Raw genomic sequence first — 13,532 nt, forward strand, 5'->3', positions numbered from 1 at the left:
TAGTTCTGCCATTTTATTATTGTTTGTTCCCTCTGATTTTATTCTTCTTTCTCTTCTCTACTTGCCCATGGATTATTTGAACATTATTTTAATGTACCTACTTGTATCATAAGTGTTTTACTACTTTTAAGTGGAATATAGAAACCTTAACATTGCCTTAGATTTTAGTGAGTTCTAGTTCCAAAATATTTCTCATTTATTTCTTGTTCTCTTTGCCACTGTATCCCCTGCATTAGTTTATACACTCATCATTTCTTACCTGGGTTGCTACAGTAGCCTCCTAATATTTTCCTTTCTCTGTTTTCACTCTTCTTTTCAACCTTTCTTCCTCACTGCCACAAGAATGGTCTTTCTAAAATAGTTCTGGGGTCAAAAAATTTTCAGTGTTTTTTTATTGTCTTCATGATGAATTCCAAACTCCTAAGCCTGGCATATAAATTCTGTTATAATCTTGTCTTTATCTACTTATGCAACTTCTTAAGTCTCTCAGTTCTTCTTACCCATGCTTGGTTCCTTCTACCCACAATTATTACTGTAGGAATCTGTGTTCTACTTCCTAGTGTATCCCTTGCTCTTTTCTCTTCTGAACTTAATTCAATCTTGTCCTTCAGGACAACTACTCGTTTAAAGGTTCTGGCTCAATGGATAAAGCATTGTCCCAGTACACTGAGGCTGTGGTCAGGGAACATACGAGTAAACCAATGACTGCACACACAGCTAAGTGGAACAACAAGTTGATGCTTATCTCTCTCTCCCTCTCCCTTCCCCCTTCCTTTCTCCCTCCCTTCTTTCTCAAATCAATTAGGGGAGGAGAGACTACTCAGTTCAAGAGAAACCTTTAACTCTACCACATAATGCCTTTCCTGACTTCCAGTCTTCTTTAAATTATGTCTCCTTCTGCAATTTGTTTAACTCTATCGTATTGTTTACCATGATGTGCTGTTATTAGCTTATCTTCTTTCTCTTGTACTGTATACTTGAGCGCTTGGAAGGAATATGATACTCAGTTCCTAAATATTTTATAGTGAAGATGTGGCTTAAAAGCTGCATTTATGAAATGGATTTGGAGGTTTTAATGGACTGTAAGATTATTATGAGACAATTTGATCTTTATTTGTATTGTATTGGAAAATAAACTTCACCTGGATTTCAGTTTACTTCTGGACAGTATGCTTAGAGAGCAGAAACAAATTAGAAGTTGTATTTAGGAAGTCAGGATGATAAGTGGGGTTCTAAACTATGTTGTAGGAGGAATAGTCAAAAAAGTTGGATATTTGTCACCTAGAGAAAATTCATAGGTGACATGTGTCTCTGAAATATTTGAAAGCCTTATTCTTTGTTCCTGGTGAGGAGACATTTATGCAAATAGAAAGAAGAACCAGGCAAACATATTTCATTTTAATATGTGAAAAGATTTTCCATAATTACATATAAAATAGGATGGCAGAAATTGCTTTATTTTAGATAGCGGGTCATCTCTCCTGGGGATATTAAGATCGAGACTAGATGACCTGTTGGGGAGATGTTGTATAGAAAATTCAGACAGAATAAATATTTGACTCAAGGCTCTCTCATTTCTGAGACAGTATGCTGCTAACACCAGAAGAAATGCACCTCATATTCTAAGAGTTATCAAAACACTAAAGTGAATTACTCATTCTTTATGTTACAGAAAGGATTAAAATACTAGTAGTAACTACTTTATTATAGAAAATATAACAATTATTCTATTGATTATAAGTAGAACTACCTACTGCTGCTTGCTTATATGCCTAAATTTATGATATAAATGTTAATAGTATTTAGAGCTGAGGTGAGCACATTTGTTCTTTTTTGAAATAGACCTTCTAGCTGTTACATGCTCTGAGGAGCAGATAGAAATGAGATATGGAAAGGGTGGACATGGATTTCAAAGATTTTCAGAATGTTCTATTTTACTTAAACTGTAAGGTAAATACGCATATATTTGGTTTTTTATTTTATAGCTTATGAATATTATAAGTATTCTTTTGATTGTGTTTAACTTTTAAAAATCAGGCTAGCAGAGCAGATGATAACATTTGTTAAAGCTGTTGTTGGTTTGACCATTATAATTGTTTTTATGTGTGTAAGATATTTACACATTACTGCTTTAACAATGAATGTAAATTGTATGTAAGTGAAAGTAATTGACCCTTGTTTGCAGAACTTGACAGTACAGATGGTGCAAAGGTTTTTAGTAAGCAACCAGGAAGAATCCAAAGAGTAGCAAGAGGATCAGGAGTCTCAACGAGAGATGTTCAAGAACTTTTGACGCAATATACCAAATTTGCACAGATGGTAAAAAAGATGGGAGGTATCAAAGGACTTTTCAAAGGTAAGTTAATCCCAGGGGTCCTACTGTAAAAAATATTTGATATAACTTGTATTTTTTTTTTTTTTTTTTTGACAGAGAGAGAGTCAGAGAGAGGGACAGATAGGGACAGATAGGAAGGGAGAGAGATGAGAAGCATCAATTCTTTGTTGTGGTACCTTAGTTGTTCATTGATTCCTTTCTCATATGTGGCTTGACCGGGGGGCTACAGCAGAGCAAGGGATCCCTTGCTCAAGCCAGCAACCTTTAGGCTCAAGTCAGTGACCCCCGTGCTCAAGCTGGTGAACCTGTGCTCAAGCTGGATGAGCCTGTGCTCAAGCTGACAACCTCGGTGTTTCAAACCTGGGTCCTCCACATGCCAGGTGTTTTGAACCTGGGTCCTCTGCGTCCCAGTCCGATGCTCTGTCCGCTGTGCCACCGCCTGGTCAGGCTAACTTGTATTTTTTTCTGATACATTGTGACTATTTTCCATATTGTCAAATCTTCAAAATATAACATTTAGTCACTGTATACTATTTCAGTTGAGCATGTATCTTTGTTTAATGCAGTACTTCTATGTTGGATATTTGGGCTGATTCATCTGCTTCTCTGTCTGTTGTATATTCATCTGATTCAACAATATCAGTTCTTGCATTGTTTTCTGTGCCATCTTCCATGAGACCAGGGATTTTTGTCTTTTTGGTCAGAAACATAGTAGATAACTGAATACATTTTGAAACAATTTTATATTTCCAATTTAATGGTCAAATGTTTTTCAAATTTGGTTTTTAGGTTACTAATCAAGTTTTAACATGTTTGCATTTACTGGTTTAAATTTCCTTTGTGAATCACCTTTCAAGATTCCTGTTTACTTCATTTTCTTTATTATTTCTTTATAATAACTTTAAAATCCTTTATGTTTGCAAATATCTCCCCCCTCCACTTTTTTGTATTTTTCTGAAGCTGAAAACGGGAGGCAGTCAGACAGACTTCCGCATGCGCCCGATCGGGATCCACCCGGCACGCCCACCAGGGGGCGATGCTCTGCCCATCCGGGGCGTCGCTCTGTCGCGACCAGAGCCACTCTAGTGCCTGGGGCAGAGGCCAAGGAGCCATCCCCAGCGCCCAGGCCATCTTTTGCTCCAGTGGAGCCTCAGCTGCAGGAGGGGAAGAGAGAGACAGAGAGGAAGGAGAGGGGGAGGGGTGGAGAAGCAGATGGGCGCCTCTCCTGTGTGCCCTGGCCGGGAATCAAACCCAGGACTTCTGCATGCCAGGCCGACGCTCTACCACTGAGCCAACCGGCCAGGGCCCCCCTCCACTTTTTTCTTTTTTTGAGAGAGAGACAGAGAGACAAGAAGGGACAGAGATGAGAAGCATCAATGCATAGTTGCAGCACTTTAGTTGTTCATCTATTGCTTCTCATACATACTTTTACTGGGAGGGCTCCAGCTGAGCCAGTGACCCCTTGCTCAAGCCAGCAACCTTGGGATCATATTAATGGTCCCATGCTCAAGCTGGCGAACTCAGGGTCCTCAGTGTCTGAGGTCGATACTCTGTCCACTGCCACCACCAGTCTGACCCAGTTTTTCACTTGTCTTTTATTTTTTAACGAACAGTTTTCTTTTTTTTTTTTTTTTTTTTTTTTTTGCATTTTTCTGAAGTGAGAAGCGGGGGGGGGGGGCTGGCATAGTCAGCTATATTTTCTAATACTTATTTTGGGTTTATGTAAATTTTAGGTGTTACTTTTTGTCTCATCTGAAATTTATTTTACTCTGTATTGTGTAAGGTAAAAAAATGTTTGTTTTTCCAAAGGTTAATCAACTGTCCTGGCCCTGTCTTAATTTTTCTCTCCTATATTATAAACACTATTAAAGTGAACTTAATTATTTCAAAAACTATTGATTAGGCATACTCTAAAGATGAATATCTTTCTTAAAAATGAGTATTTATAAGAAGTTCTTACCACTTTTTGTCTTTGCCACTTATTTTCCTTGCTTGCTATGTCCTAGTTTCTCTTTTGTGGCAAGGGAAAAAAAATTAACAAACATGTTTAAACTTGGTTATATAATTCCTAACATCATATGCTGTTTCAGATAGTGATTAATTAACATGTATCAGTTTAACATCTTTCCCAAATGTCCCTGACTGTTCTTGATAAAACTATTGCAGATCTGTCAATCAGATTTTTTCTAAGCATTGATTACTCAATAAAGACTTAAAGGTACAACGAAGATGAAATTGGCATTGGATATGGGGCATATCCTTGTCACAGCAAACTCTTAAACATTTTTTTATAAATTTTAACTCCTCAGAAACAAACTCTTATGTCAATTCACCAATGAACATAGAATTCACATTTTATACAGATTTCTTTTTCACAGGTTTTATCATGTTTTATAAAAAAAATCTCTTTTATTCATAGTTGTTAGTTCATATAATTTATTCAGATTAGCCTGCTTTGATCAGAAAATCAGGGGCAGCTTTGGTTTTCATTTTCCCAAATGCTCCTGAGAAGTACGATAGTTAATGTTTTTGAAATAAATAATTTTTTTTTTGTATTTTTCCGAAGTGAGAAGTGGAGAGGTAGACAGACAGACTCCCGCATGTGCCTGACCAGGATCCACCCAGCATGCCCACCAGGGGGCGATGCTCTACCCATCTGGGGCGTTGCTCCGCTGCAATTGGAGCCATCCTCAGTGCCCGGGCCAACTTTTGCTCCAATGGAGCCTTGGCTGTGGGAGGGGAAGAGAGAGAGAGAGAGGGGGGAAGGAGAGGGGGAAGGGTGGAGAAGCAGATAGGCGCTTCTCCTGTACGCCCTGACCTGGAATCGAACCTGGGACTTCCATACGCCGGACCGACGCTCTACCACTGAGCAAACTGGCCAGGGCCTGAAATAAATAATTTTACTGAAGCAGTTTTATTGATTCATTGCTGTTACATTGATCTCTTTTGCTTTTTGTCTCTTAGGCACAGCAGCTATTCTATAAAGGAAAGCTCTTACCTGTTTAGCTCCAGAGTATGTCTCTTTCATTGGCTGCCTTTTTTACTGTGGAGTTGTGACTAAATGTGTGGAAATTCACTCATCAATGGAGTTGGATTGTTTGAAGCTTTTTGATATTTTTAATAGTTTCTTATATACATACAAATTTTCAAGTTGTCTAAGACTCATTCTTTCATATTCGATTACTAGCAATCCAATGCCTTTTCCAATTCATATTTATAAACACAGTTTTTTGGTGATCTGCCATATCACTCTTAAAAATATAGTTATAGCTTACATTAGTAGCTACTGGATATAGTTTTGCTTATAGTGACTCATTCACAGGTATAACTAAAAGTATTAAGAAAAATCTTAGGCATGAAGAAAGTCCCATAAATGATTTTTGTGTGTGTGTGTGTGTGGCAGAGACACAGAGAGAGTCAGAGAAAGGGACAGACAGACAGGAAGGGAGGGAGATGAGAAACATCAATTCTTCGTTGTGGTTCCTTAGTTAGTTGTTCATTGATTGATTTCTCATATGTGCCTTGACCAAGGGGCTACAGCAGACCGAGTGGCCCCTTGCTCAAGTCAGCAACCTTGGGCTCAAGCTGGTGAGCCTTGTTCAAACCAGATGAGCCTGCACTCAAGCTGTCGACCTCGGGGTCTCGAACTTGAGTCCTCCATATCCCAATCCAATGCTCTATCCACTGCGCCACCACCTGGTCAGGCTAAATTATTATTTTTTTTTTTTTCTTACAGAGACAGTCAGAGAGAGGGATAGATAGGGACAGACAGACAGGAACGGAGAGAGATGAGAAGCATCAATCATCAGTTTTTCGTTGCGACACCTTTGGTGTTCATTGATTGCTTTCTCATATGTGCCTTGACCGTGGGCCTTCAGCAGATCGAGTAACCCCTTGCTCAAGTCAGTGACTTTGGGTCCAAGCTGTTGAGCTTTTTGTTCACACTAGATGAGCCCGCACTCAAGCTGGTGACCTCGGGGTCTCAAACCTGGGTCTTCCGCATCCCAGTCCGATGCTCTCTCCACTGCACCACTGCCTGGTTGGACTAAATGATTTTTAATATAGAATGTCACTTATACTTTCTCAAAAGTATGTATGTAGTTGAGATAAGATTAGAAGGGAGTATGTACAAACAAATAATTGATTTAGCATAAGAGTATAGGTGACTTTTTCTTTTTATTTACTCAATTTATTAACTGTTCTATGATATCCTGATTGTATTACATTCTATATTGACTCAAAATGTTTTTTTTATTTTTAGGTGGTGACATGTCTAAGAATGTGAGCCAGTCACAGATGGCAAAATTGAATCAACAAATGGCCAAAATGATGGACCCAAGAGTTCTTCATCACATGGGTAAATACAAAGTTGTTGTCAGTTGTTAATACACAGTTTATAAGGGTTGAGTTTTAATAAGCCTTCTACTATGATATTATGAAAATCTGTTCGACAAATGTGTGATTTGAGGGAAATGGGTATCTGAATTCTAAGTTAAATGGTTATAGTATAAGCTGACCTTTTGTTAATTTTTCTGCTGTCATCTGTGTGATTTTTGAGCAAGCTACTTAATCATTTTATTTTTTTTTTAAGATTTTATTGTATTGATTTTATGGAGAGAGGAGAGAAGGGTTGGGGTGTGGTAGCGAGACCTATCATCTCAGAGTTGCTTCACTATAGTTGTTCACTGATTGCTTATGTGCTTTAACTGGGCAAGCCCTGGGTTTGGAACTGGTAACTTCAGCATTCCAGGTTTATCCACTGTGCCACCACAGGCTAAGCTACTTAATTATCTTTTATTAATGCTTATTCTGGTGACCTTTTGCCCTAGTTTAGAATATGGACATTTCCAAGGATGAGACTTTGAAATTATTTAGGGATTTTGAAACCCATTTCCACTTTTACTGTATAACCTATAAAAAGTTTCTTAAACTTGCTAAACCTCACTTTTTCCTTCTTTAAAATCACAGATGATATCTCATCAGGAAATTGTGACAGTTAAATGAGCTAATAATATGAAAGCATTTGGTACAGTTATGGGCATATGGTAGATGTTCAATAAATGGTTAATTCTTTCTGTAAGTTTCATGAAAGAACTCCCTGCCCTCCCAAATTGATTACTGTTTACAATAAGACTTTTCTGTATTTCCCAGGAAATAGTTTTTTTGTTTAGATTCATTGACGCCTTATTGTATAACAGGCACTGTTCTAAGGTCCTTTCAGGTATTATCTCATTTACTTTTCACAACTTGGTGAGGTAAGTTTTTCATTCTTTTATAGATGAGGTTACTGGTGAATATACAAATTTTGAAATGGTATGTTCTTCAAGGCTAAGGACCAAATTGCAGTCAGAACCCAGTATAATTTTTAGAAGTTAAAGTATTAGACAAAAGAAACAAATGTTTCAAGTTCTGCTTAATAATGATCTGATTTTACTTTCTCTCTAGGTGGTATGGCAGGACTTCAGTCAATGATGAGGCAGTTTCAACAGGGTGCTGCTGGCAATATGAAAGGCATGATGGGATTCAATAATATGTAAAGAAGATGCCTTAATATAAACTGACTCAGTTGATCACATTATTTGCTGAGACCTCAGAGTTTCCTCTTTTTGCAAATGGGGAAAAAGTATTTTTCTTGCCTGTCTTGCCCTTTTTCTTTCTCTGCTCATCATTTTCCCTCTCCTTTTCTTCCTTTCTTCTTTCTTTCCTCCTTCCCTTGGATATAAGGGAGGAATATATGGTTTTAGTGGAAATCATATTTTTGCTTTAGATTTTCTTTTGTCTGTTTTGACCATCATAACACTTCTTTAGTTAAACAAATCATGATGTAAAATTTTAGTATTTAAGTTTTTAATTGTTTCAGTGGCCAAGCATTTCATTTGTAAACAGTTCTGGTCAGTAGTTACATGATTTCTCAATAAAAGTGCTATAAAATAAACTTCTAAGTCATTATTAGTTAAGGATTTGTTAACTTTCTTTATGGTTTAAAATTATCAGTGTATCACATTAAAAGGCAGACAGAAAAATCTATAGCTCTATGTCATTTAAAGCTATCCCTAGAAGTATACCTTTAAGGGGAAACATGGTAGAGTAACTTAACCATTAGTACTAGGAAATTTTATTTAACTTTGAATAATTAAGATAGTTTTGCCATAGACAGTCTTGGCTCTGCCATTGAAATTTAAATTGTGAATTTGGTTACAATTCACAATATAATGATTTGTATATAACTTGCATTTTTTACCTCATATTTCTCAAGCCTTAAGGCAATATTTGATTTTTTTGAAAAGCCAATTTTGTTATGTTTCCTACATACCAAAAGTCTGCTGGAAGAAACGGATCTACTTTGATGACAATAGCTAATATATAGATGTCCTAGTGGAAAAATAATTGCAAATATTAGGCTGTCATGTTATATATTAAAAATAATGAGACTATAACAAGGTCAATCTGGTTGTTGGTTACTTTGGATTGCTGCACAGTTGATTTCAAATGATTTTTAAATAAGTTATGGAGTTATTTAGAAATACTAGAATAATTATGTCTATTATTGACAACATGAAGATAATAGATATGGGGTATTTTGAACTAGGATGAACTGATCTTCCACAAATGGTTGATTGTAGTAGTAGGAGAGAGTGAAACAAATAGCTAGTTTTTATAGTACTAATTTTATAGTACTAATTTTCTCCTAAGTCAAAGTGTTTTTAGCCCTGGCCAGGTAGCTCAGTTTATTAGAGCATCGTCCTGATACACCAAGGCTGTGAGTTCAATCCTGATCAGGGAACATACAACAATCAACCAATGAATGCATAAATAGGTGGAACAATATGTAAATGTTTCTCTCCTTCTCTCTCTCTCCCTCTCTTTCTCTAAAATCAATTAAAAATTTTTAAATATTTAAAAAAAATAATTACATAAAGAATGTAATTGATCTTCTTGCTTATTTGGGTAAAGATTTTATATCCCACTAAATAATTTTCACTAGCTAAAAACTAGAATATTCCTATAGGACATTTTATATATATCTACCCTATGAAAATGATGTATCCTGTTTTTGTAGAAATGTCATCGCAAGATCCAACTACAGAAATTTGATAACATAGAAAATATTCTTCTCTAGCTTAGTTTCTAATTAAACTGATGCACACTGCCTTTTCTGGACATGTATTTTGTGATTTCTATCTTTGGGGTACCAGTTTTATATTTTGACTAGAAAAGGAAATGAGACACTTGACCAAACTTTATGGTTTTAGGCATTGTTTTTAGTATTTCTGTGTCTGATACAAATGATATTTTTTAGAGCAAAAATAACAGTGGCAAATAACAACTAAAGGTTAGAACACCTAGTTCAGCTTGTATTTCCCTTTGCTCTTCTGTAAAATGAAGGAATTGAAGCTTGCTAAAATTCAGATTTCATTAATTCTTCAACTAGGCATCAAGATACTGATTTTTGACAGCATAAGTACTATATACTAAAATTAAATTCTTTAATAATTTGAACAAGTTTCCTTTTATTTTTCAATATTGTTAAAATTGGTTCCTTAGTTTTTTGATGTTATATTCCCAACTTAAACCACCAGCTAGATCTAACATTGAACAACATTGAATTCCTTGAGAATTTTATTGTAATGTTATTTAAATATGTACAGACATAAAACTAGGTATATAATTCTTTAAGCCCTCAGTGCGTATGTAATTATAAAACAAAAATACTTAGAAATGAATTATCAGCAAACACAATACCAAGAAAAGGCAATATTAATGTGATGTGATGGTTGTCAGTGTTCTGGAAGTATATTTGCTGGCATTTGAATAGTATGTTATATTTTTTAGCTTTACTTGACTTAATAGGTTCTCTCATTAGCTTAAATACAGTGATTTTTTTAACTGGTGTGCCACAAGAATTTTTAAAGCATGCAATACTTGACTATTTAGTCAGAGGCACTGACCTCATTTCCGTAAGATTGTCAAAAAAAAATGTGAGAACAGTCAATACAACAATAGCCGTTTGATGTGAATGCCATGTCTTGAACCATAAATGTATAGGTTATATAATAGAGTTGCATCTTATTGGTCCCGTTATATCATAAGGTTGTGTCTGAATGGTTAATTTCTTGGTACCAGAAATTCTTATGTAGAAATATAGGCACCTGGTTTTTTTTAAAAAAGTCACTTTGAAGCAAAAAGGATAGGTAATTACTATTATTTATTATTATTGTTTTTGTAAATCACAATTATACCTTCATTTTGTCAGATTGGCAAAAAAAAAATAGCCTTTTTGGTATGCTGCAGAATTTTAGTAATTAGTTTATGTGTGCCATAAGATAAAAAAGAAATGGAAAATTGCTGGCCTAAAATAATGTATTTCTTGGTAACAGTTGGGTCATAAATGGAAAAACAGTCAAGAAGTTACACAATAGTACCTGCTTGTAAGAGGGGTAGTTCAGAAGAGCCTGACAAGTAAAGAAATCTCCTATTTGGTGCCTGAGACTCCTCTGACACTGCTGCATAAAGGTTTTTCCTTCTTAGGGCAAGCAGAAGGAAGTGATATTCTGTGACGTCTCTTTTTCTGAAGCAACGTATGGCAAAGTTTTGTGAGCCTTTTTTCAGAGAAAGGTCCCATATCTGAATCAGGGGAGGAGAACATATAATGTCTGCATATCTGCATAAAGTTTAAAAATCATGCTTGCTTGATTTTTATGGTTTTATAATAGAATTAGGGAAATTTGCTCCTCTGTGGCCCAAAGGATGTAAGGTGGATATATTCATGGGCTCAATTTTTTTTTTTACAGGGAGAGAGAGAGAGAGAGAGGGAGGGAGGGAGAGAGAGAGGGTTAGATAGGGACAGACAGACAGGAATGGAGAGAGATAAGCATCAATCAATCATCAGTTTTCGTTACGACATCTTAGTTGTTCATTGATTGCTTTCTCATATGTGCCTTGACCGTGGGCCTTCAGCAGACCGAGTAACCCCTTGCTTGAGCCAGCGACCTTGGGTCCAAGCTGGTGAGCTTTTTTTGCACAAGCCAGATGAGCCTGCGATCAAGCTGGCGACCTCAGGGTCTCGAACCTGGGTCCTCAGCATCCCAGTCCGATGCTCTATACACTGCACCACTGCCTGGTCAGGCTCAAAATTTTTGATTTTGGGAAATTAATCAAGGGATTCAGAATTTATTTTCTGGCAGAAGCGTTGCAAGAAATAGCCCATTTCTTGACTTTATTTGATAGGAAATGCACAGTTGTGTGTACCTTGATTTTTCTGCAATTTCTTTTTTTTTTTTTGGTCTTTTTGTTTTTTTAGGGAGAGACAGAAAAGACAGGAAAGAAGAGAGATGAGAATCATCAGTTTGTAGTTGTTGCACCTTAGTTGTTCATTGATTGCTTCTCATACCTGCCTTGACTGGGGGGCTAGAGCTGAGCCAGTGATCCCTTGCTCAAGCCAGCAATCTTGGGCTCAAACCATGGGATCATGTTGATGATCCCACACTTAAGCTGGTGACCTTGGGTTTTTGAACCTGGGACCACAGCGTCCCAGGTCGATGCTCCACCCACTGTGCCACCACTGGTCAGCCTCCTTATTTTAAAAGATACTGTTAATTATCTTGCCCCAAGAGAAAAGGCATACTTACTGGTGTAAATCCTTGTTACATCTTTATACTCGTTTTTTAGATTATCAGAGGACCTCTAAGGTTCTATGTGGGCTTCAGATTAAGATGCACAGGTCTTCGACACTGAGATTACTGCGTTTAGGCATATTGTACAGAGAAACTAATATAACTAATGCCATGTAAAAAATATATGGATGGACCTTGAGAACATTATACTAAGTGAAATGAGTAAATCAGGAAAAGTTAGTAACTATGATTTTACACATAGGTGGGATATAATACTGAGACTCATAGACATAGATAAAACAAGTAATTACTAGGGGGAGGAGATTGCGGAGGAGGGGAGTAAAGAAGGACAAATACAGTGACAGAAAATGTTTTGATTTTTGGTGATGGGCCCACAACAATCAACAGGAAAAAAGAGAAAAATTCTGATAATTGAATATCAAGGGTATAGAGTCTCATGGTGAAAAAGTCTGGCCAAATTTCAATTAAAACAAATGTATTCACATAGCACTAAATAAAACAAGTTTACTTGGCATTTTCATTTGTTTCTTACATATAGGGACTTATAGTTTACAAATGGCTATTACTTATAATAGACTTTAAAAATGTACACATTTTACTAATAATGCAAATCTTTCCAAATATCACACTTAGCTTTGGTCTTAAGAATTTACAGCCTTTCTAATAGCCTATTGTCTGTCATTTTCAATCTCACACTAGCAGAGTGGCTGAGGATAGGCTTTGGAATTGGACAGTCTGGTTTGAGTCTTTGCTGTGTATCAACTGTGTCCTTGAACAAGTTACTTGCTCATCTGTAAAATATTGGTAATTACAATAGTGTCTCAGGGTTGTGAGGAAATTATTGCAAGGAAAGCCCTATCACAAAACTTAGCATATTGGGATCCATAAGTGAATAACTGAATTAGTGTTAACAGTGTCTTTATCCTTATACTTAAAATCAACTTAACATCCATTTTTACCACCTTATTCTTGTACATCAATGATAAAAATATATCTCCATATTTGAGGGATGGGATAACCTTAAAAATATACTTTACAAAAATGTAACTGTCAAAACCACAAGAAGTCTTGTTTTCTATTTGATGCACAGTCCTTGTTATTGAATTTTATCCAGCTGTTTCCCAGCCTTTCACAGAAATAGATCCAAATTTCCCTTTTTAGTTCTGTATGTATCATTAAATGATAAATTAAGACCACAATTATGTTTTCAAGTAGATAAATTATAGTAACACCTGGATTTATTTTTGCCATAGTGATACAACTTACACTATAAAGTAAAAGAAGGAGAGATTTGGCTCTTGCTTTGTTGTCCACTTTTAGTTGACCTTTGACAGTATGGAAATGATAGAAATGTAAATGCCCAAACTAAAACTGTTCGAATTTTTATGTTTTTCTGTTGCTATGAGTTGTTTATAATAGACTGCTCTTCAATTGCATATTTGTGTTAAAAATAACTCTTAGAAAATATTAATATTGGAATGGGACTTTCATTTTAAATTTTCAGTAAACCAGTGAATATACTTAAAAACAATGAAAATGAGTTCTGCTTGAACATTGAAAAT

The 13,532-nt window shown here is 36.0% G+C and overlaps 1 protein-coding gene across 2 annotated transcripts in view; it reads left to right on the forward strand.

Annotated features, from left to right (window-relative positions):
* Positions 1-13,299, forward strand: part of SRP54 (signal recognition particle 54) — a 51,182-nt gene extending 37,883 nt beyond the window's left edge. For both annotated transcript variants that reach the window (XM_066388335.1, XM_066388333.1), the window contains 3 exons: positions 2,186-2,356; positions 6,597-6,692; positions 7,781-13,299. In XM_066388335.1, the coding sequence (XP_066244432.1) occupies positions 2,186-2,356; positions 6,597-6,692; positions 7,781-7,872 (359 nt within the window). In that variant the 3' untranslated portion in view covers positions 7,873-13,299. The remainder of the gene's footprint in view (positions 1-2,185; positions 2,357-6,596; positions 6,693-7,780) is intronic.
* The last annotated feature ends 233 nt before the right edge of the window (positions 13,300-13,532 follow it).

The sequence above is a fragment of the Saccopteryx leptura genome, chromosome 6 (genome assembly GCF_036850995.1).
Source record: "Saccopteryx leptura isolate mSacLep1 chromosome 6, mSacLep1_pri_phased_curated, whole genome shotgun sequence".
In the NCBI taxonomy this organism is placed as follows: domain Eukaryota; kingdom Metazoa; phylum Chordata; class Mammalia; order Chiroptera; family Emballonuridae; genus Saccopteryx; species Saccopteryx leptura.